Raw genomic sequence first — 25,700 nt, 5'->3', positions numbered from 1 at the left:
CCATCGTCTCAGCCCAAAATCTCCTTAAGCTGATTAGCAACTTCAGCAAAGTCTCAGGATACAAAATCAATGTACAAAAATCACAAGCATTCTTGTACACCAATCACAGACAAACAGAGAGCCAAATCATGAGTGAACTCCCATTCACAATTGCTTCAAAGAGAATAAAATACCTAGGAATCCAACTTACAAGAGATGTGCAGGACCTCTTCAAGGAGAACTGCAAACCACTGCTCAATGAAATAAAAGAGGATACAAACAAATGGAAGAACATTCCATGCTCATGGGTTGGAAAAATCAATATTGTGAAAATGGCCATACTGCCCAAGGTAATTTATAGATTCAATGCCATCCCCATCAAGCTACCAATGACTTTCTTCACAGAATAGGAAAAAAACTACTTTAAAGTTCATATGGAACCAAAAAAGAGCCCGCATCGCCAAGTCAATCCTAAACCAAAAGAACAAAGCTGGAGGCATCATGCTACTTGACTTCAAACTATACTACAAGGCTACAGTAACCAAAACAGCATGGTACTGGTACCACAACAGAGACATAGATCAATGGAACAGAACAGAGCCCTCAGAAATGATGCTGCATATCTACAACTATCTGATCTTTGACAAACCTGACAAAAACAAGAAATGGGGAAAGGATTCCCTATTTAATAAATGGTGCTGGGAAAACTGGCTAGCCATATGTAGAAAGCTGAAACTGGATCCCTTCCTTACACCTTATACAAAAATTAATTCAAGATGGATTAAAGACTTAAATGTTAGACTTAAAACCATTAAAATCCTACAAGAAAACCTACGCAATACCATTCAGGACATAGGCGTGGGCAAGGACTTCATGTCTAAAACACCAAAAACAATGGCAACAAAAGCCAAAATTGACAAATGGGATCTAATTAAACTAAAGAGCTTCTGCACAGCAAAAGAAACTACCATCAGAGTGAACAGGCAACCTACAGAATGGGAGAAAATTTTTGCAACCTACTGATCTGACAAAGGGCTAATATCCAGAATCTACAATGAACTCAAACAAATTTACAAGAAAAAACAAACAACCCCATCAAAAATTGGGCAGAGGACATGAACAGACACTTCTCAAAAGAAGACATTTATGCAGCCAAAAAACACATGAAAAAATGCTCATCATCACTGGCCATCAGAGAAATGCAAATCAAAACCACAGTGAGATACAATCTCACGCCAGTTAGAATGGCCATCATTAAAAAGTCAGGAAACAACAGGTGCTGGAGAGGATGTGGAGAAATAGGAACACTTTTACACTGTTGGTGGGACTGTAAACTAGTTCAGCCATTGTGGAAGTCAGTGTGGTGATTCCTCAGGGATCTAGAACTAGAAATACCATTTGACCCAGCCATCCCATTACTGGGTATATACCCAAAGGACTATAAATCATGCTGCTATAAAGACACATGCACACGTATGTTTATTGCGGCACTATTCACAATAGCAAAGAGTTGGAACCAACCCAAATGTCCAACAATGATAGACTGGATTAAGAAAATGTGGCACATATACACCATGGAATACTATGCAGCCATAAAAAATGATGAGTTCATGTCCTTTGTGGGGACATGGATGAAACTGGAAAACATCATTCTCAGTAAACTATCACAAGGACAAAAAACCAAACACCGCATGTTCTCACTCATAGGTGGGAATTGAACAATGAGAACTCATGGACACAGGAAGGGGAACATCACACTCCTGGTACTGTTGTGGGGTGGGGGGAGGGGGAAGGGACAGCATTAGGAGATATACCTAATGCTAAATGACGAGTTAATGGGTGCAGCAAAACAACATGGCACATGTATACATATGTAACAAACCTGCACATTGTGCACATGTACCCTAAAACCTAAAGTATAATAATAAAAAAAAAAAAAGAGCAGACCGCATTTGGCATTTCACATGTCAGGTCATCACAATCAGAGACAACTGGGAGAAACGAAATGAGACAAACAATAACAGCTGATTGCCACTGGTTTTTATCCCAGAAATCTGAGAAAATGTATCAAAATCATTTTAAGGTTACATATTCATAAGATGATGTACATTTCACAATCTCTTTACAAAGCCAAGTGATGCAACACTCTTTTTAGATTTCTAAAACCACCTAGATGTCTTCCAGCCATGTAGAAGCAGTTCCTTGGCTCATCACTGCAGTCCATGGCCTGTCAGAGTCAGAGGTCTAGAAGCTCAATTTTGTCTGTGGGCACAGAGACAGGATGCAGACCCACAAGAGACATGATATATGTGCCAAAATGACTAATTCTAAATTACAGTGAAAACTAAAGTCAAAGAAAACTGAAAATCAGAGTCCTCTGGTTAATAGATTCTCTTCTTAAAGGAGGCTCTACTGGGCAACCACTTCATAAGCAGGAAACTGATGATAATGGGATCTGAGAAATCCCATCAAGCCAATACAGCCATCTCCATCCTGGGCAAATAACTGCTAAGGGTCCTGAAGACTCAGCATCCAAGGTCAGAATACCTTTTGTCTTAAGATGGCTAGAAACAGGCAACCCATTTTTCCTTCTTTTGGCTGCTTGCTCTTTTCTAGGTTTCATGCAGAGCTAACTTCAGCTAATGCCATTTTCCTTTAAATACAGGACAAAACAGTTGGCCATGCTGCAGATGTAACCATGCTAACCTAGCCTGACTCTACTGAAGTTACACTTGGTCACATTCCTTTAAGCCCAAGCTTGACTCTACTGAGTGACCTAAAACAGCTCAATCTCCAGAGTTAATGACACTTAACTCTGACAGAATCTCCTGTCAGAGTTAATGATATTCCAGAGCAGGTATTCGTTTGTAAAATTCTGAGGTGTGACTTCCTCCCATCTTCAAGTCCCCCATGGGGCACTCATTTGGCAGCTGTAGTGTATGACGTTTATGGGAGATACTTCTGCTTTAGTCCCTACCCTAGAGATACTCACATTTTGCCACTTGTGACTCTAATGATCCCTTTGAATGGTATCATTTTATTTTGGCCTTGAGGAAACAACCACAAGGATTATTAGTGCACTTCCCACGTAATTATATCTTTTTTAGAATAATGACATGAAATGATAATTCTGTTAATTCGAGTTTCTAAGCATTAGCCACCTGTCAAATTCCTGTGTGTGATGTGTCTCCAGCAGTAGTTTAGTCGTCATTTCAGTCAGAAATAAAACATGTGTCCTTCAAAATTGACTATTTGAGAAAATATTTAAGCAACAGTAGTCAAAATAGTAAGATACTGGCACAAAAACTGTGTTTATCTAAGCAGGTCTTCCTGAGTAGATTTTCTATCTCCTTTCATTTGGGCACTATAGTTAATTTACTTTATGCAGCTGAAAGTTTCATAAGACGTGTTTTGGGTTTTTGCCGTTGACGTCCACTGTTGGCTTACATGTATCTTTCTGGATATGCTCGCTGCGTTTGACATTGTGACCACTCATTCTTCTCAAGATTCTTTACTCTCCTGATTTTCCTGTTTCAAACTCCTCTCTCCCTCTTGCCAACTATTTTTTGCTTGTTTGTTTTTGTTTGTTTGCTTATTTTTCCATCTGTTTGTTTTTGATCTCTTTTGGGGGCTCCTGTCACTCGGTCTTTCTCCCCAAAGAGGTCAACCCCTAAAGGGTTGATGCTCCCTGCTATGATCCTCTTTTTATTCATCCATAGTAGACGGTCATACCATCTAATATAGGAGTAACCCCAATCTGTATGCTTAAGACTTCCAAATCTTTCCAGCCCTAGCTTGATTTTTTGTTTCTTATTTTTTGAGACAAAGTCTCACTCTTTTCCTCAGACTGCTGTGCAATGGTACAATCATGGCTCACTGCAGCCTCAATCTCCTGGGCTCAAGTGATCCTCCCACCTCAGCCTCCCACAAAGCTGGGACTACAGGCATGTGCACCACACCCAGCTAATTATTTACTTTTTGTAGAGATGGGATCTCGCTATGTTTTCCAGGCTGGTCTCGAACTCCTGGTCTCAAGTGATCCCCTCTCCTTGGCCTCCCAAAGTGCTGGAATTACAGGCATGAGCCACTGTGAGGCTTGATTTTGAACTCTAGATTCATGCATGAAAGGGTTTTTCCAAAATATCTACTTAAATGCACCACAGGCCACTCAATTTCAACATACCTATAACCAAACTCATCATCTTTCTTTATCTTACCCTCAGTCAACACTGTTCCACCTGCTTTATTCCCAACTGAATTAGCGCCTCCCACTCCCACCCACAAACACTAGAAACTTGCAGGGCGTCCTAGAAGCGCTACATTAGTCACTGGGTGCTGTTCAGGGCACTTCTTACATTCACCTCTTCCACTCCATCACTAATACTACTGCCTACTAGTAGTATCATCAATCATCATTATGTCTCAGATGAATAATTGCAATGCCTTTCTAATGGGTTGTTGTACTAATTCCTCCTAAATTCATGGCCCACACTGACACTGGACAGATGTACAGAAAACAAAAACCAAACACCTTTTCACTGCCTAAAATTGGTTTCCACATTCTATAAAATCTAAAATGTCAAGTCCCATCTACCTAAAATGATTATGTTTCTCTCTAAATTCATTCCAAACATTCCTCTGTTCTCACCTTACACACTACCAATAAACAAGTTCTTGCATCTTTTCCTAAACGGTAGGCTTTTTTCGTGCTTGTGTGTCTTTGTTCCTACTAGTCACTCTACCTGGAACATTTTTCCAACCTCTCTCATTGGTCAATTCTCATTCATTTTTAAAGACATAGCACCTTATTTTCTCCAGGACTCCTTCTGAGCCTCAAAGGCAGTTCCTTCTTTTTTTTTTTTTTTTTTTTTTTTTCTCTGAGATGGAGTCTCACTCTGTTGCCCAGGCTGGAGTGCAGCGGTGCGATCTCGGCTCACTGCAAGCTCTGCCTCCCAGGTTAACGCCATTCTTCTGCCTCAGCCTCCTGAGTAGCTGGGACTACAGGAACCCGCCACCACACCCGGCTAATTTTTTTGTATTTTTAGTAGAGACGGGGTTTCACCGTGTTAGCCAGGATGGTCTCGATCTCCTGACCTCGTGATCCGCCCACCTTGGCCTCCCAAAGTGCTAGGATTACAAGCATGAGCCACGGCGCCCAGCTCTCTTCTTTTGCTGTAGCACCTAGGATTTAGCCGAATGAAATCCTAGGTGCTATAGCAAAAGAAGGAACTGGTGTGGAGGCCCTGTCATACCAAAAATATCTCAAAAACAAGACTGTATATCTCTTTACATTCCCAGTAACTAGCACCATGCTTACAGCACATAGGGGATGCTCAATAGATGTTTGCTGAACTGAACTAAAAAATATTTTTTAAAAAAACATTGAATTGGCTTTGCCAAATCTGATATTAAAGAACCAATACTGACCAATGGGCATTATCTTTCTTTTCTCAGAATTCAAAACCTGTTTAAATAAGCAGTTCTAGAATTGTTCTAAAGATAAAGCCTAACAGTCTGTTTCTAGAATCTGTTTTCTATCCTGAGGCAACTGGAAAATTATTTTCCTATCTTCCATTTTTTGGCATCCATTCTAGGTTCTGTACGGTTTCTCAGTTTACCAACAGTGTTCCTGTTACCTTATCTGCAAAACTTGGCATTAAATGTCTGAATATGAACACTGAACTCATTTTAAATGATAATCTTATCTCTTCGAGAGCTTAATTTCTGACCTTGTCATATTTATTTTTCCTATTTTCATTTAAAGGACATTCTCTCTTAAAGGAGATTAAAACACATCTATAGCTGTGGAATCCATTTAATGTAAATATGATGTGGCCAAAGCATCATACTCTCCTAATTGCCCATCCTTTAGAATCACTGCTAGCATCTCAGTTTCTCAGACAGAGCCAAGGTAAAGAGTACTTGGAAACTCTTCTGTGCTACATGGAGGAGCTGTTTTCTCTATTCTGACAGATCTCCTGATGCTCAGTACCTAGAGCATCTAGAAAGAATTACATGACATTTTTTACAAGTGACACTATCCTCCTCTCATGTCTTATATCTTAGTGTCAGAACTCAGAGGCTTGAGTTCTGACATTTTTTTCTCTCAACAACAGTATAACAGATCCAAATGTTTTTTACCTTTCTCACTTCTTGCCCTTCCCCAATGCCACACAATATAATTCCTCTGCTAAAAATGCAGGTAACTTTGTCTAAACTTTTTTTCAACAAACTTTGTAATAAGTTCAAAATACATCAGAAGAGAGTTAAAAATGTCCATTTGACAAATTCTTGAGACTTTGTCAATATGCTAGCCACTGCGTCACTAAAAATACAAGGGCATATAGAATATGGTCCCTGACCTTGAGAACAGTTCATAAGGCTCTGATAAAAACACAGGACAGCATGTTAGAATGGTAACTTTAACATTTTTGCATTTTAAAGAGGTGCTAAATCAAGAGAGGGGGCTCGAAGGAGACAATTTGGGCAGTATGATGTGTACCACCTGCAATGTGGAGAACATAATGAAGTGGGATCTGGCTCTGCCTGGAAAATCTGAATGTGGGAGATAAACCGGTTGGCTGCTTTGGTGGATGAACAAAAGAGGGGGACTGCCTTGGGGTTAAGCAGTATTCCTGGAGTTTATCAAGGCAGAGGATGCAGGAAGGTTGCCATGGACCACATGTGAGCCATGCATACAACAGTGAGCCAGAATGAACTTGTCTTAGGTCTTGTCCAAAGGTGCCATCTAGAGGGCTGAACAGAGGTATTTCCAAATGCTAAATAGGTTGAGGAATGATTAAGTGATCAGCCAGAATATAGCTGTTTGATTCTCATCAGGAGAACTGCAGATAAGAGATACCCAATTGTGGGAGTGAGAGATCTCCAAAGAACCTGCAAAAGTGCCCATGATAAACAGAATCAGCTTTTCTTCCATCTTCCAAAACCAAAGAGTACTGACATCCACGAAAGTGTTCAAGAAAGAACTTTCTTGCTACTCCTCCCTCTCCTCCTTCTTTCCTGTCCTGACCGTGGAGGCATCAGAAGCACCCATTAGCAGTAATGAAGAGAAAGTTCTCGGTAAGAGAAGAAAGAATGGGATATGCACATTATCCTGACCTGATCATTATGCCACCACAAATATATCAAAACACCACTATGTACCCCATAAATACGTACAATTACTACATGTTCATTAAAAAGAAAAGAAAGAATGACCCCACCACCCTTTTCTGAGTGCAGGCCACCTGCCTGCTGTATGCCTGAGGTGAGCAAATTGCAAGTGTGTTCCATTACTACAGTTGTAGAACTATTTGAAATGTTAGGGAAGCACAGAGTGAAGAATGATTATTTATTGAGGAAATAAATATGGCTTCCCAGAGAAGGCAACTCTTTATCAAAGTCTTAAAAAAAAATGAGTAGGCATTTGCCAGATTGGCACATTCCAGCTCAGAGAACATCACCAACAAAGATGGAGGCTCACAAATGCATGCTGTGTTCAGTGTATTGGGAGCTGTTTGGCATAACCGGGACACAAGCCACAGAGTGGGGTATGGCACCAGATGATTCCAGAAAAAGTCAACTCAAATCAGATTGGGAGAGGTCTTGCAGTTTTACTACTACTACCACTCCCTCAGCAGTTAAAAGATCTACTAAAATACATCTTGAAGCAAATAATATTTACTAAATCTGATTCCTAGCCTCCAAAAATTGAATTTAAATTCAGATATGCTCCTGGTGCATTGCAATATATTTGCAAAGGTGTCATCTCCATAACTAATTTTCCGTTCGACAGCCTCAAGGGGTTGTTCCTCCATGGTGAATCTTCTTCCTAATATTTACATTTTTTGCCTCCAGATGTCACAGCCAACAAAGTATTCATCTCAAAACCTTTTTCATGACAGTACATATAGTAGGTACTGTTACAGCTAAGCCTTGTATATGCTTTAAATAATCACCTAAGTTCATAGCTACTTTTTAGAACAGAGCGAACGGGGTATGGATACGTGTATTTGCTTGGCCAAAGCAACATTCGCATTGTCAGCCTCTTCGTCCTTTTAGAAGATGTACAATTCCCTTCTACCCACTGCTGAAGCCTGGTGTCTGTGCTGGTTGTTCTCCTTCAGCCTTCTTTTTCTATGGAGTCACTTCTTGGCCTCTTGGGGAAGTGCTTCTGGCATCTCAGCTAACAGGATCTCTCCTCCCCCTCATTCACTGCCCCAGGATTTCCATCTGTCCCTGTAATCAGCAAATGCCCTACGAAAAGGCACAGCCATAGTGATCAAACTCAGAATTCTGGCTCAACTGTCCCTCCATAGGAAGAGCAATTTTCTCCCTGCCAAAAAAAGCCTCTCTAACTTCTCCACCATCTTTTCCCAAACAATAGCGGACTTGCCTGAGTTACAGCTGATTGGCCAATTTTCCCTGATAGGAAAATCTCTTCTATGTAATGGAAAGTCCTTAAAACAAAAAAATGAATAGCATCTCAACTGACTTCATCTCATGGCATTTCCTGGAGTCAAAGTCATGGTATGTGACTCTGATGTGGCTTTTTGTGTGTTTTTGTTTTTGTTCTCCGTGAGCTATATAAAAAAACAAGACCTATGGGATCTGTCATCTCTGACAATTATGACAAATGCCCAGGCTCACACAGGGCCAAAGGAGACAGTATACCAGGCAGGCAGAAGCATTCTTAGTTTATCTTTTTTTGCCTCTCTAGAACCTGTCCTGCACTTTGGGGATGCTGAATATCACGTCAATGAAAGTGCTGGCTATGTGGAGGTTTGTGTTTGGAGAAGAGGCACTGATCTTTCCCAACCATCATCCATCACCGTGCGCTCCAGAAAGTCAGAGCAGGAGTCAGCAGAAGGTGAGAGGGCCACTTAAAGAATATATCATTATCATGATACATGTTTATGGTGGGGTCTAGTCTGTTAAGTGTAAGCATGCTTAGTCTTTGTTGATGGACTCCGAATGAAAGTTTCTCTGGCTTCAGCACGTAGATGGTTTTTATACGTAATGACTTCTGCTGGTTACAAAATAAATACATTATTCAAACAGCAGCCTTTAGGATTCATTTATTACCCACTTGCTTGTCATGGGCTCAAATTAATTTTTCCAAAGTTCAGAATATTTATAGATACCTAAAGCTGTTCATAAACAATATTTCAGATGAAATTACCCCCATAATGGCCAAGCAAGTCCCAACTCGTGGAAGAATCTCGTCACATATTAGACCTTTGAAGTGTAGGAAGTTTTCACTTCAGACTCAGGCATTTGCCTTAGCTTCAAACAGCATGTCTTCATGCCCTGCTCACCTTTGTATTTCCTGACATGGATGACGAAGGCCTAGCTGACAGCATGGCACAATTCTAGATACCATTTCCTCTAGAGTACCTGTCAGGTGCTTTATCAGAAAAAGAACAGGACCCGATAGGAAAAGAAAAGGACATTTCCATGTACATTGATGCCCACATTTTCTCATTTGCAGTTGTGACCTTTTGGTATGGTGTTAGGTTGTTAATTTTATATCTTTCTAACTTTTTGATGTGAGCATTTAGCACTATAAACTTTCCTCTTAATACTGCTTTAGCTGTGTCCCAGAAGTTCTGGTATGTTGTATCTTTGTTCTCATTAGTTTCAAAAAATTTCTTGATTTCTGCCTTAATTACATTGTTTACCCAGAAGTCATTCAGGAGCAGGCTGTTTAATTCCATGTAATTGTATGGTTTTGAGTGATCTTCATGGTATTGGTTTCTATTTTTATTGTCATATAATCTGAGAGTGTGGTTGGTATACTTCTAAATTTTTTGAATTTGCTAATAATTTTTATGGCCAATGGTGTAGTTGATTTTAGAGTATGTGTATGTGCGGAAGAGAAGAATGTATATTCTGTTGGTTTTGGGTGGAGAGTTCTATAAATGTCTATTAGGTCCATTTGGTTAAGTGTCAAATTTGGGTCCCAAATATCTTCGTTACTTTTCTCCCTTGATGGTCTGTCTAATACTGTCAATAGGGTGTTGAAGTCTCCCACTATTATTGTATGGTTATCTAAGTCTCTTCATATGTCTTTAAGGACTTGTTTTATGAATGAGGATACTCCTCTGTTGGGCACATAAACATTCAGGATAGTTAAGTCTTCTTGTTGAATTAAACCCTTTACGATTATATAATGCCTGTCTTTGTCTTTTTTACATTGTTGGCTTAAAGTCTGTTTTGTCTGAAATTAGAATAGCAACCCCTGCTTTTTTTGTTTTCCATTTGTTTGGTAGATTTTTCTCCATCCCTTTACTTTGAACCTATGACTGTCATTGCATGTGAGATGGGTCTTTTGAAGAGAGCATATGGTTGGATCTTTCTTCTTTATCTAACTTGCAACTCTGTGGCCTTTTAATTGGGTCATTTAGCCTGTTTACATTCAAGGTTAATATTTGATATGTGAGGATTTAATGCTGTCATCTTGTTGTTACCTGGTTTATTATGCAGACTCAATTGTGTAGTTGCTTCATAGTGTCAATGGTCTACGTACTTAAGTGTGTTTTTGTGGTGGCCATAATGGTCTTTCATTTCCATATTTAGTGCTCCTTTAAAAACCTCTTGTAAGGTAGGTCTGGTGGTAATGAATGCCCTTAACATTTGCTTGTCTGATAAAGATCTTATTTCTCCTTTTTTGATGAAGCTTAGTTTGGCTGGATATAAAATTCTTGGTTGAGCTTCTTTTTTTTTAATAATGCTTAATAGAGGCCCCTAATCTCTTCTGGCCTGTAGAGTTTCTGCTCAAAGATAATGCTGTTAGCCTGATGAGGTTCTCTTTGCTGCCTTTCTCTTCTCTTCAGCTGTCTTTAATATTTTTTTCTTTCATGTCAACCTTGGAGAGTCTGATGACTATGTGTCTTAGGGATAGTTGTCTTATACAGTATCTTGAAGGGTTCTCTGCATTTCCTGAATTTGAATTTTGGCCTCTCTAGAGAAGTTGGGGAAATATGAATGGACAGTATCTTCAAATATATTTTCCAAGTTGTTTGGTTTCTCTCCCTGTCTTTCAGGGATGCCAATGAGTTGTAAATTTTTTTTTACATAATCTCATATTTCTAAGAAGTTAAGAAGTTTTGCACATTCTTTTTTATTCTTTTCTCTTTATTTTTGATTGTGTTCATTCAGAGAACCTTTTTGCTATGAGATTCTTCCCTCAGCTTGGCCAATTCTGTTGTTAATACTTGCAATTGGCCCAGCACAGTGGCTCTCATCTGTAATCCTAGCACTTTTGGAGGCCTAGGCAGGTGGATTGCTTGAGTCCAATGTTGGCAACATGGCAAAACCCTATCTCTTCAAAAAATACAAAAAAATTAGCCAGGCATGGTGGTGTGCACCTGTAGTCCAAGCTACTTGTAAGACTGAGGTGGGAAGAGCACCTGAGCCCAGGACATTGAGGCTGCGGTGAGCCAAACATTCCAGCCTGGGTGACAGAGTTCAACCCCGTCTCAAAAAAAAAAAAAAAAGAAAATAATTTAAAAATAATAAATATTTTCAATCGTATTATGAAATTCTTGTAGTGTTTTCAGCTCTATCAGATCTGTTGGTTCTTTCTTCATTTCATCTTTCAGTTATTACATCATTTTATTGTTATCCCTAGATTCCTTGGATTGGTTTTGACTTTCACCTGAATCTCGATGATCTTTATTCCTATCCATATTCTGAATTCTATGTCTGTTATTTCAGTCATTTCAGCCTGGTTAAGAACCATTGCTGGGGAACTAGTGCAGTCATTTGGAGGAAGGAAGACACTATGGCTTTTTGAATTGCCAGAGTTCTTATGCTGGTTCTTTCTCATCTGTGTGGGCTGATATTCCTTTAACTGTGATGTAATTTTAGTATAGTCAATTGACTTTGCTTCTGGATGTTTTCAGAGGGCCAAGGCTTTGTTCAGGGTCTTCATATGTAGCTGAATTCTTGTCCTTGGTTTCACAGGGTGTTATAGGCAAAGTATTTTTGGTTTCGAAGTTTGGGCTGTGATCTAGTAGATGGCATATAAGTGTAATGGCTGGTAGGCAGGCTCTTACTCAGCCACATGGCTCCTCTGTGCATTTGCAGCCGTGTTCCCTCTCAGCACTCTAACAGTGTGGGCTCCTCTCTTACCTGAGTGCTGGCTGCAGATCTTGGCTTTGCACTCCTAAGCTATACACCACAGCCTTGAGGCAACCTCAGGCTTTACACTCCCTCTCTAGCTTGGGGGCAACGAGGACAGGGACCTTAGCAGTGGTAATGGCAAAGGGCTTCCGACTTGTCTCTTGAAACTCCACCCCAGAGAAACCCAGAGCCACTAGCAATCAGAGTGGCTGCATTGTGAGCCCAAGCTTGGGGGACTGGGGAGGGCCTGCCTGGTGATGGGCAGGGGGTGCAGGAGGCTCACAGGGAGGACAGACTGGCCTCTTCTCCTTAGGGCAGCTAACAGCTGGAGGTGTGAGTAAAGCACTCAGAGTCTTTGTTCCTTTTCTTCTCTGGGGGCAGCAAGGGCAGTACCACTACAGTGGCAGTAACAGAGGAACTTTCAGATGCCTCTGGGAGCTCCACCCCAGAGAAATGCAGAGCCACTGCCAATGGAAATGTTCAGCCAGGAGGTGGTGTAGCTGTCCTGTGGGCTTGAGCCAGGAGCCCTGTTTGGTGAAGAGCAGCGAGTCAGGGGCTCACAGGGAAGAGAGACTTGGCTCCTCTCCATATGGCAACTGGCATGGTAGAGGTGGGAGTAAAGCCTTCAGACTCTTTGTTCCTTCCCCAGTCTGAGGGCAGCACTGGCAGAACCACTGCAGTGGCAGTGGCAGAGGGCCTGTCAGTTGCCTCTGGGAGCTCCAGCCCAGGAAGACACAGAGCCACTACCAGTGGGAATGCTCAGCCAGGGGCAGGGCAACTGCTCTGCAGTCCTGAGCTGGGGGCCTTGCCTGGTGAACAGTAGAGGCTCCCAGGAAACAGAAACTGAGCTCCTCTCTGTATGGTGTTTGTGGCATGCTGGAGGTGTCAGTGACTTGACCAGCCCTTTGTTCCTTCCCCAGCCTGAGGGCAGTAAGGGCAGTACCACTGCAGCTGCAATGGCAGAAAGGTTTTGCATTGTCTCTGGGATTTCCTCCCCAGAGAAATGCAAAGCCACCAATGACTAAAGGGTTCAGGTGGGGACAAGGTGGCTGTGCTGGGTTCCCAGATTGAGAGGCCCTGCCCAGTGAGGAGTAACAGCGGCAGGGACTCACATGGAGAACAGTCTGGGCAGTTTTCTCTAAGGCTGCTGCACTAGGCTGGAGGCCTGAGTTAGTCCTGAATCTCTTTGCTCCCTCCCAAGCCTGAGCTCAGCAGGAGCGGGGGTTGTGGAGCAGCAAAAATGGTGGCACTGCTACTTCTGGGAGCTCTATCCCAAGGAAGTACAGAGCTGCTACCAGCCAAGAGCCTAGGTGGGGCTGGGGTGGCTGGCGTCCCAGGTCGGGAGGCCCTGCCCAGTAAGAGGTAGCAGACGCAGGACTCATGGGGAAAACAGTCTATTTCTCCATAAGGCAGCTGTGCTGTGCTGGGGGTTACATTAGTTCTCAATCTTTTTGCTCTCTCCAGAGCCTGAAGACTGCAGGGGCCAGAGCTGCAGACCAGCAAAACTGACAGGCCTGCCTGCTACCACTGGGATCTCCATTCCAGGGAAGTGCAGGGCTGCTACCAGACTGCAAGCTCAGGTGGCCACGCTGGGGTCCCAGGCCAGTGGGTTTTGTTTAGCGAGTTCAGTGGAGGCAAGTTGTGCAGTCCATCTGCTCTTCAGCTCTGTGAATTCAGCCCCTATCCTGGGGGCATGTGAGGCAGCAGAAGCTCCAGATGCTGGTACCAGGGTTTCCAGGGGTCCAAAGCCCCTGGGACTCCGTGCATACCTGAGCCTTAGCTCTGCCCAGTGTCCACACAGTTCTCTGTATCTGTCTGGAGGCGCCAGTGGTAGGGGTGGTCATGGAGGATTTCCAGAGCCCAGGGTTGCAGAGGTTCATGGAAGAACTGTGGGTCCCAGGAGGGTCACACTCACCATTTACCCACGGTGGGGATCCTCCCCTGGCTTCGCCCCAGTCCTAGGTGGGCAGCTGTCCTGTCTCACTCTTCTATGTTCTCTGTGGGTCATGTTGCTTCCTTGATGAATCTCAACCTGTCCACCTAGAAAATCCAGCTGAAGGGCTTGTGTGTTTATTCACCACTCTCTGTCCACTCCATGAGAGCACCACACACTAGCTGCTTCTAGTTAGCCATCTTGGCACTCCCCTCCCCTTTTTTTCATTCTTTTTTAAGTTTTCAGACAGGGTCATTTCTCACTCTGTATGTATCCATGAAACGAAGAGTGAATAAACCCATTTGGTTAGGTGGACTTCTTTGCTTGTGGTTTGAAAGAGAAATTATATTCCTTTAAATAAACCTCCTTGCATGAAAGTAATGACACCTCTGCTAGCTGTCTGTTAGGGATGAACTAATAGAAGTAATGTTCATGCTTGGGGTGGTGATTCATGGGTTTAACAAGTAGAGCTGTAGAAGTAAGGTTTATACTTGATAGTCTACTGAACCTAGTAAATACTTGACATCTGCTCAGGTTAGTTAACTATATTAATCTTATGTATATATGTATAGGGTATAACGTGTTACATTAATAATTATTATAACTTCTGTGTTCTTAATGCCTACTATTTGCCAGATACTGTGTTAGCATCCTTGCTCTACTATCTATAATCTTCACAATAAACCTTATAAGGTAGCTATCATTATCCCCATTTTGCAGTTGAAGAAAAGAAACTGAGACTCAAAGAAGTTAAAGAATTAGTACAAGTAAGCAATAAACCAAGATTTGAGTCAAAGTCCATGAGATACAAAACCTTATCCATTACTCTCCTGCCTTAGTAATTTTCACTATAACCTTGTTTTTGTTTTTGTTTTTGAGACAGGCTCTCACTCTGTCACCCAAGCTGGAGTACAGTGGCATGATCTCAGCTTACTGAAACCTCTGCTTCCCAGGTTCAATTGATTCTTGAGCCTCAGCCTCCCAAGTAGCTGTGACTACAGGCACTCACCACCACAACCTGCTAATTTTTGTACTTTTAGTAGAAATGGATTTCACCATGTTGGCCAGGCTGGTCTCGAACTCTTGGCCTCAAGTGATCTGCTCACGTCGGCCTCCCAAAGTGCTGGGATTACAGGCATGATCCACCGGGCCCGGCTTTGTTTTGTTTTCTTAATGTCACTATTTAGTGCCTTTTAGAAAATTTTTTGGAGTAATCTCAAACTTACAGAAGAGTAACAAGTAGAGTGAGACACTTTTTTTTTTTTGGTCAACTATTGAGAGTAAGTTTGGAACCATGTCTCCAAAAACTTACAATGTAATTCCTTCAAACACATTCTTTTGTATAACCACAAAACAAGCATAAACTGAGAAATTAACTTGATACACTTCCATAATCCACTCAGACCTCATTCAAATTTCACCAGTTGTCCTCAAATCATTCTTCACAGCAAAAGAATCCAGTTCTAACTCACGCATTATATTTAGCTGTCATGTCTGCTTTTGTTTTCTTCAATCTATAACAGTCCTCTCAACACCTTGATGCTTTTGAAGATTACAACCCAGTTATTATACTATATAGAATGTCTTCAAAATTTGGGTTTTTCTGATGGTTTTTCATAATTAGATTCAGGTAATGCATCTTTAGCAGGAATATCACAAAGATGATACTATCCTCTCATTGTATTCTGTCAAATGGCACACAGTTTCCATTTATCCCATTACTGGTGGTGTTAACTTTGATCACTTGGGTAAGGTAGTATCTGCCATGGTTCCTCATTATATTCCCTTTTTTCCTTTGCAGTTAATATTTCATGGAGGAGTACCTTGAGACAATATAAATATTCTGTTCCTCGATTTATTTTTATATTTATATCACTCAGGGGTTTCTATTTAATACCATTGATTATCATATGTTATGATCATTACATGTGATGACTTTCCGAATAAGTCACAAAGAAGCTGTATGGTGAGGTGGACCAGCTTGAAAAAATTATTAATAACAACCCAGAGAATGGCAGAACTTCATGGCTTCATAAAATTGAGCAGAATGTTGTGAGATTAAAACAGATGTCTAGCAAAAGTGAATGAGTGAAATCTTTTTTTTTTTTTTTTGAGATGGAGGCTCGCTCTGTCACCCAGGCTGGAGTGCAGTGGCGCAATCTCAGCTCACTGCAAGCTCCGCCTCCCGGGTTCACGCCATTCTCCTGCCTCAGCCTCTCCGAGTAGCTGGGACTACAAGCGCCCGCCACCACGCCCGGCTAATTTTTTGTATTTTTAGTAGAGACGGGGTTTCACCGTGGTCTCGATCTCCTGACCTCGTGATCCACCCGCCTCGACCTCCCAAAGTGCTGGGATTACAAGCGTGAGCCACCGCGCCCGGCCTAATGAGTGAAACCTAATCAAAATAAAATGTATTATATTTATCTTCAAGGTTAAAAAATTAAAAAGGCAAATCCTTTCATTTCAAATTGAAGCTACCTTCAGAGATCCTTCAATAAATTGGCAGAATCTTGGTGGAAATAGTTGGAAGGTGATGTGCCTGGTCTAGACGTGTAAAGCCCTGGTGAGGATGGCACATGGGCATGGCACAAGGGACTACAAGGCATTTGGTAGAATATGGAAGTTCCCCCTTCTGGGGATCAAACCCAAAATATATGATCCTGAGAGTGCTAGGTACAAAGGAGAATGCTGCAGGGTTGATGAGAGCTCTCATTTTTCTCTGAAGGAAAACTTATGACAAATCCTACTGTCTCACTAGTTCCTTTTTCTTTTTCACTAGCTGGAACAGATTATGTTGGTATCAGCCGAAATCTGGACTTTGCTCCAGGCGTGCGCATGCAGACATTCCAAGTGACCATCCTTGATGACCTGGGACAGCCCACCTTGGAAGGCCCAGAGAAGTTTGAATTACTTCTTCAGATGCCTATGGGTGCAGTGCTTGGAGAACCAAATAAAACTACCGTTTTCATCGAGGACACCGTCACTGACTGTAAGCAGAGTGCTTGTAGTTCCTTTGATTGAAAGACTTTAAGAGGGAAAAACATAGCCAAGATATGCCTCCTAACAACAGAATGAAACTCTACTGTTTATAGATCTTAGCAATTCTGGGATATCAGTGATATTGTACTGTCATTGGTGTTATATTCTGGTGATACGTGGAAATGTAATTTATGTGACTGCATGGAGATAGAAATATATATATACATAGAAAACACTGAGCCCACAAAGAATTAGACTGTGTTCATGTTCTTTTTCTATTTTGTTTTACTTTGTTTCTGAGGCAAGTAAGAAATCCACTGTGATCAATTAAATCAAAAGTTAAGATCAAAGGATTAACCTCTCTTTACTGATTGCTGCTGCATATGAAACACTTTTCAACTCTCTCTCTCCATATATAAAGTTCTTTTAGCGAAATCTTCAATTTTTCTTCACAAGTCTTTATCAGAACTACTTGGTAGGGAAATTTTTCAACTCTTTATTCCTTTGCACTCCTTTGTGAAAAAAAAAAGGATACTAAACAGTAAAGTGATGAACATGCAAGTAGTGAAAAGGAGAAGAAAGAAGAGTTGAAGATGTGCATAGTTCACAAACTGCCCAGTTAGTTCTTAACTAATGTTGAATTGACAATATATATAGCTGTGGCTAATACTACATAAATCAAAGTTTCCAAATTACTTTGAAACCACATCTTTGTGCCCCATCATTACTTTTTAGGTATTTCTTTTGCAAATTTTTTTTAAAATTTGTGTTTCAGACATTAACTTATTCTCAAGCCAACATAGTGTATAATAGAAACCATTCCCAGATGCAGTTTCCAAATATTGAATGGGGATAAAACGGCTCTTCACTGTGATATAGTCTGCATATATAGGCCAAGAAGCCCTTGTCTACTGTTAGCCCAGGTTTTGCTTCTTTCTAGACTTTCATTTTCCCAACCAGAGGAAATATTTTTCTAAACTACCTTATAACTCTTGACCTCACTTCTCCCTCTGTAAAATAAGAAATTTGGACTCAATTTCTGTTAAGATCTCTTCCAGTTCTGTCTGATTCCTGTCTGAATGCATATCTACCAACAGAAAATCACCCTCCCTCACCTTGCAATTTTCCCAACCACCAGGGGAAAATCTCTTAAACTAAAATTCAACAGATAGTTATTGGGCTTCTTCTTCAGGTCAAAGAGATATGACCCTTTCACACACGTTAGAAAAAAAGTAATAGAAAAACTACACATGGACCAAGATAACTCTCAGATATACCTAAGAGATCCCACAGATGCCCTGGTTCGGGCCCCAAATGAAGCAACAACTGAATTCCCTGCTGAGTACCTGTGTGCCCAGGGGAAATACACATTGTCAGCATTAGGAGGAATCTGTTTTGAACTCGAAATTAATTCCAGTCTTTCAGTGTTTTTCAGAAAATCACTCTTTTTTTCTCTCATTGTATTTTTTTGTTACTTAGGTACATTCAGATGAATGCAGTGTTTAGGCATTCATATGTTTGGGGGAAGGATATCACAAACAGTGCTTTTTATAAAGTCTGTTTCATTCCCAGTTTCTACCCATTAAGATGTGCCAGAGAAGCAAAATTATATTTTTCAGGATAAAACCTGGTGTATTCTAGTTAAGACTTAGAGCATATTCTACAGTTCAGTAATGAAAGTAATCCAGTGTCCCGAAAGAGTGAAAAAATGCCTGATTTCCTACCAGGAATGGAATTGCACACTATGGAAAATTGGGCTTATTTGTCATCCCTTATATACTCTTCCCTATGCTAACATTTTTATAGAAAAAAATATTAAGTATTTTTTTCTCACTTAATACTTTAGTTTTCTCAGAGCTGGAAAGTGTAATGGAGATACACTAGATGTTGCTGTTCTTGCGTAAACTTTAAATGGAAAGGTGTTGTATATTTTATTTCAGTGCCCAGGGCCCAATTTAAGAGCTCCACTGATGGGGTGAATGAAAAAGGCAGCTAAGGGCCATCATTTACTGGAGCAGAGACACCAGCCATAGGTCCTTGGTGAACTGCCGTACCCACCAGGGCTCAGCCCAGGAGACAGTGAACTATGGGGAGCAAACCAACACTGATGACTCCACAGGTGGCTTTCTGTCAGCTAAGCATTCAAAAATTTGTTTGTCACTAAGGCAGCAGAATGTTGCTGCTCCTAAACTTATCTATAATAATAAATAATTATAAGCAGCCTAAATGCCCAATACTCAGGAAATGGTTAACTGAATTATAGGATATCTACTTGATAGAACAGTATGAATTCTAGAGTATCCATGACCATGTGGCTATTGCAATCCTTAAACATATGGAAAAGACTAAAAGAAAATGCCTGGAAATGGTAATAACTTTCTATTAGGGTAATGAAATTATCAGTCATTTATTTTGTAAACATACTCTAAAGTTATATCAGTAAATATCTGTGCTCATTAGCAAGTTGTTGCTATTTATGAAATTGAGGAAATTAAACAGATTATAATGACCTCATTCTGTTATTGTTACCACAATTTGTGATGAAGTTCATAGGGTCCCTGCAGGAATATTTAGCACTGACTTGTCCTAATCCCTGGAACCTATGGATTTTACCTTACATAGAAAAAGCATCTTTGCACATGTAATTAAGGATCTTGAGATAGGAAGATTATCCTGAATGGCCCCTAAATGTAATCTCAAGAGTCCTCATAAGACGATGTGAGATGGAGGTTACATACAGAAGAGGAGGATGCTATGTGACTATGAAAGGCAGAGATTGGAGTAATGGGGCTACAAGCCATGGAAGGCCAGCAGCCATTGGAAGCTGGCAGGCAAGTAGATTCTCCTGCTGGAGGCAGCACAGCCCTGCCAACAACTAGGCTTTGTCCCAGTAATACTGATTTTGGACTTCTAAACTCCAGAACTAGGAGAAAGTAAATTTCTGTTTTTTTAAGCCATCAAGTTTATAGTAATTTGTTACAGCAGCCACAGGAAGCTAGTACCACAGGCAGGGAGAGATCAGGAGAGTTTGCTGGTATTGGCAACGAAGGAAAATGAAGAACACTAGAAAGCATGCTCAGAGAATACAGACAGAGACCGACACTGAGTGTCTGCTGTGAGGGGATCTTTGTGTAGAGATTCAAGGCCCTGTCCTGAAGACATAACGCAGTCCATCTGACAGAGGTAATGTCTGGAAGCAGCATCAGCAAATACACAATGTCTTGAAAGCAATGGGAATTCCAGCCTGAGGCTTTAGTAGACCTATGTTTAGAAAGAAGCTGTAGGCAGTCCAGCATTAGCCTAATCTACCAATAATGTAAGTATTAAGAAATCTAATGAAATAAAAACTATTCCTCGGCTGGGCATGGTGGCTCAACACTGCTGGTGTAATCTCAGCACATTGGGAGGCCAATGCGAGAAGACTGTGTGAGCCCAGGAGTTTGAGACAAGCCAGGACAACATGGTGAGACCCTGTCCCTACAGAAAACAAAAAATTAGCCAGGTGTGATGGCCCAAGCCTGTAGTCCCAGCTACTTGGGAGGCTGAGGTGCGAGGATTACTTGAACCCAGAAGTTTGAGGCTGCAGTGAGCCACTGCACTCCAGCCTGAGCAGCAGAGCAAGACCCTGTCTCAAACATAACAAAACAAAAAAACAACAACAAAACAAAGATAGAACTACGATTCTATTCCTCTACTCACAACATTTCTTACATGAAATGTGTGGGTTCTTCCCACACCAAGAACCAATACTCCCACCCTTAGGATACCAACTGGGCACCCTACCATTCCTACCTGGAGTTAGCATCAGACCCCACAGGTGAAGGGCTCAGTCCCTTAAGACTGCTCCCACTTCAGACACCATACTTCTGAACAACTTGGCTACAAATTGGAGGTGCCCATAACCACCTCTCAGGTTTGATAATTTGCAATAACAGCACAGAACTCAGGGAAACACTTTTACTATTACTGGTTTATTATAAAGGACATTATAATAGATAGAAATGTACAGCCAGATGGGCCAGGCTCAATGTCTTACACCTGTAATCCCAGAAATTTGGGAGGCCCAGGTGGGTAGACCACTTGAAGTCAGGAGTTTGAGACCAGCCTGGCCAACACGGTGAAACCCCATCTCTAGTAAAAATACAAAAATTAGCTGGTGTGATGGCATGTGCCTATAATCCCAGCTATGTGGGACACTGAGGCAGGAGAATCATTTGAACCCAGGAGGCAGAGGTTGCAGTGAGCCAACATTGCGCCATTGTACTCCAGTCTGTGTGACAGAGCAAGAGTCCATCTCAAAAAAAGAAAAAGAAGAAAAGAAATGAACAGCCAGATGAAGAGGTACATAGGGCAAGGTCCCAAAGGGTCCTGAGCACAGGAGCTTCTGTCCCCTGGAGTTTGGGATACACCACCCTCCTACCATGTGGATGCATTCACTGACTTGGAACCTCTCCAAACCCTGTCATTTAGGGTTTTTATGGAGACTCCATTTTATAGGCATGATTTATTAAATCATTGGTCATTGGTGATTGACTTAATCTCCAGCTCTTCTTGCCTCCCTCGAGGTTGGGAAGTGGGACTGAAACTTCCAACCCTGTAATCACATGGTTGGTTCCTCTGGCTAGCAGCCCATTCTTCAAGAGTCACCTCATTAGCATAAACTCATATATGGTTAACAGGGGCCTATTAGGAATAGCAAAAGACTCTCCACTTTCCCCTGTCACTCAGAAATTCCAAGGGTTTTACTAGCTCTATGACAGGAATCAGGAACAAAGACCTTAAATGATATTTCTTATTATATCAAAATATCACATTAGTAATTTCAAGACTATAGAAAAAGACTCCAAATTTGGAGCATGACTAGAGACTATATATATATATATATATATATACACACACACACATACACATACATATATATATACACACATATACACATACATATTTATATATACACACACGAACGTGTGTGTGTCTCTATAGATAGATATCCCCCTCTATATATTCCTTTATAAATCAAAATAAAATAATGATCAGATAAAGAACAAATAAAATGTGTTAATAAGAATCCTTATACCGTGAAAGAGTATTTTCAGAGCAGGGTCCATACATCCAGCTGTATCTCCAGTTTTCCTTTTGTCTTCACTTATTCACCAATCTCACTTCTTGACGTGAAGTTCATGCTGTCAGTTGATGGACCAGGGCCTCAGACTCCTCCATTCTTGGTATTATGGCATGTCTTGACACTACAGTAGATCAAATGAATTTTAATTCAGAGCAAGCACAAATATGTTGGACTTTTTACAAAGCTATGTTCTTTGATTCTACAATGGAGCATCACAAGAAAAAAATATGATAGGAAGTTATGAATCATCACAAGAGCTTACCTTCTGTACCATAGCCCCATTAATTTCATACATTTTAAATATTTTAAATGTAATAAAATATAATAAAAATCATATATATATACTTCCCTGGATTAAGCACCATGTCCATTTTGTCACATGGGATTTGTCTCATTCTAAAGCTCCAGTTCTTTCTGGGTCACTCTGGTCTTCAATATTGTATTGTGCCATAATAAAAACCAAATGTAATGATGTCCCCCAAGTACTGTAAGATCCATAAGTGCCTTCTTATGGATAATAATTTTTATTGCTCTTACAATATCAGAATCAATATATATCTCATGTATATTTTAATATATTACATAACATATAATATGCATATTAAGAGGTATCTTGAATTGTAAAGGTATCTGTTTTGAACAGAAGTGCTTAACTTAAATAGACATAATGCTACAGAAATACATTAACTGAGGAAGAACTTTGAAATTAAGCAACTCTTATACTTATTCAAAGAATGTTAAAGCAAAGGTATAGGCACATCCCCCACAGAATGCACTCCTAGTGTCACTGAGTGAGGTCGACAGCAACCTTTTCTAAGATAGAACACCCCATTGGTGAGAGAGCATGCTTAAAGGGCCCAGGTCAGAGCTGAGTGAGGTGGGACTCCCAGTGAGGAGGAAGCCTGTGCTAGGACCAGATCAGTGCAAACTCTGTGTAATGATTTTTAGCCCTAATGAATGTTTTTCACTGGGTCCAGACCCTGCCTCAGCTCTCCCCAGCTCTCTGGCCATGGTAGACACTAAGTATACTTGAGCTTCCACTTCTTTCTTTTCTTAGGCCATTCTGAGTAAGTAAAAATGTATTGTATTTTTTAACATAATAGTTAACAAGTATGAAATAATTTCACTAAATATGTGTTGTATGCATGTGTGTGTGTTTATGATTTTTTTATGTCCACAATTACATCTTCCAAGGACTAAAAGAAATCCCAGCAGAGAGTCTCCTAAGCACAACCATTGAAGGAAGAGTTCCACACGTTTTCATCTTGTTGAAGCAACAAGAAATTAGGCCACATTTGAACAAGGAATTTTTTGAGAGAAGTACATTGATATCTCAAAAATCAGTAATTGATTATTATTAATCAATTTATTCCAAGACTTTTTCCCTTATAATATAGAAGTCAATAATTTACAGAGATAATTGTGTCAATGACTCAGTTTTTCACCTGCAAAATGAGAATATCTCCTTCATAGGATTATCGAGAATTAGTATGATGATATATGTACACTAGTGTTCACTAGGCATTCAGCAAACTGTAATTACTATTCCTTGTTTTATTCTTATTATCCTGGAGTGGCCAGTCCCTTATGTTTTCATTAGCATCTGTTCTCCCAGGTCTCTGCCAGCCTCATCTGTCTGACACAGTGGGAGTTGAGCCTTTCTCAGCCAAGATTCAATACATGGGGCCTGATGACTCTGTTTACTTCAATTTAATCAAAATCATTGTGATGATACCACACATGAATGATAGGTGTTACCACAAGACAAAAGGCACAAGCATGCATTCTCTGCAAGGGTAAGGGGGACCTCAGGGCCATGCCTCAGGCCACTGGAAGAACTAAAGACACAAGTAGGACCCAGTCACCCCATCCCCAAGCTCTGCCCTATGCAGGCTGTCTCCCTGGGTTCCAGGAATGCTGCCTGTCATGTCCACATGGCTTCTTGCCAATTTTGAGCTCCCTCTCAGCCCTGATGGCAGGCCATGGTAGACGCTAAGTATACCTGAGCTTCCTTCTCTTGGGCAGACACTAAGTATATTTGAGATTCCTCCCATGTGGGCAAATGCAGTGCTCCAATCTTCTGGTGACAGCAAGCTCCACACCAAAGATGGCTTCACCACAAAGCAGGCCAAGCACCTGGAAATGCCCAGGCAGAGCCCCCCCGCCCAAAACAGTGCAGTGCCTCCCTAAGACCTGCTGGCACCCTTTGCTTTCACTAGAACCTCAACCTGGAGGCCTGCCCCTGTGAATTCAGCAGATATTATGACATGCCCAAACTGCTGACTGAGTGTGCTCCAGTGGCTCCTTCGGCACTGATGGCCAGGTATGCTTCTGACAGGAGGACTGATGGGGATGGATGGTGGGGGACAGCTGGAGCAGAGCAGCAATCCATACTCATTAACTGGGGACAGAATAATCCATTAAAGGCTTAGAGCAATCCTAAATGTGAGTGTAAATGTGAATTAACTCCAGATAAATCAACTAATTGAAGAGGCAGCTCCACATCTGAAATTTCAAGTGGAGCTTTAGATACCATCATATTCACTTTCAACAGTTTCCTTACTTGGAATTTACAAGATGCCTTCATATCCTTTTCCCATTTAATCATCCTTAGTCCAATGTGAGGTGCTTATTAATATCCCATAATAGAAACAAAAATACTCCTGAGTTGTTCAGGTATCAAGGGGTGGAGCTAAGATTTGAGCCCACGTCACCTGACTCCTAATTTTACATTTCTTCCATATCTTGCCATAAAAGCATGAATTGAAGTACCTGTGATTTGTTGATGTGCTTATACTCATAGCTGATAAGTATAGAGTTATACAAAGAATCATGGAACCTGAGGAAACTGAGGCTTGAGTTGATTCAACTGAAATGTACAAGCAAAAGTACTTTAAAATGATGAGCTCCTAGCTGAGTGTTGTGAATCACACTTGTAATCCCAGCACCTTGGGAGGCCAAGGGAGAAGGATGGCTTGAAGCCAGGAGTTCAGTAACAGCCAGGGCTACAAAGCAAGACCCTATCTCTACAAAAAAATTTAAAAATTAGCTGAGTGTGGTGGTGCACACCTGTAGTCCTGGCTATTTGGGAGGCTAAAGCAAGAGTATCTCTTGAGCCTGGGAGTTCAAGACTGCAGTGAGCTATGATTGTGCCATTGTACTCCAGCCAGCCTGGATGAGACCCTGTCTCAAAAAAAAAAAAAAGAGATGAGCTCCTGTTCCATTTCAGCAAATTATTTTTCCCAGCATCACATTGGCTGTGATACGGCTGAGACTATGACTCTATTCTCCTGACTGCTAGCTAGCCCAGTGCTTACTCCACCTAATGGAGGGTGATTTGAAAGATTTTTCCTAAAGCCTTTTTGGACTTCTTATCCTCTTCTTTTAAATGTAAAGCAAAGTATCAGATTTCTTGGCACCTTTTTCAAAGTGATTTAATGTTGGTAGTTGATATGGATTGGCTGTGTTCCCACTCAAATCTCACCTTGAATTGTAGTAATCCCCATGTGTCAAGGGCGATTACTTTGGACTGTGGACTTTTGAGTTAATGCTGAAGTG

General features: G+C 41.1%; 1 protein-coding gene and 1 pseudogene across 1 annotated transcript in view; one reads left to right on the top strand and one right to left on the bottom strand.

Annotated features, from left to right (window-relative positions):
- FREM3 (FRAS1 related extracellular matrix 3) overlaps positions 1-17,368 on the top strand; it is a 116,222-nt gene extending 98,854 nt beyond the window's left edge. Inside the window, exons 7-8 of the mRNA XM_032147758.1 lie at positions 8,699-8,848; positions 16,818-17,368. Coding sequence (XP_032003649.1) covers positions 8,699-8,848; positions 16,818-17,059 — 392 coding nt within the window. The 3' untranslated portion in view covers positions 17,060-17,368. The remainder of the gene's footprint in view (positions 1-8,698; positions 8,849-16,817) is intronic.
- The window catches only part of LOC131383171 (beta-glucuronidase-like), an 88,772-nt pseudogene that overhangs the window by 53,182 nt on the left and 9,890 nt on the right, over positions 1-25,700 (bottom strand).

This window comes from Hylobates moloch, unplaced genomic scaffold (genome assembly GCF_009828535.3).
Source record: "Hylobates moloch isolate HMO894 unplaced genomic scaffold, HMol_V3 SCAFFOLD_3, whole genome shotgun sequence".
Lineage (NCBI taxonomy): Eukaryota > Metazoa > Chordata > Mammalia > Primates > Hylobatidae > Hylobates > Hylobates moloch.
The sequence above is the reverse complement of the archived record's forward strand: the minus strand, read 5'-3'. Positions and strand labels throughout refer to the sequence as shown.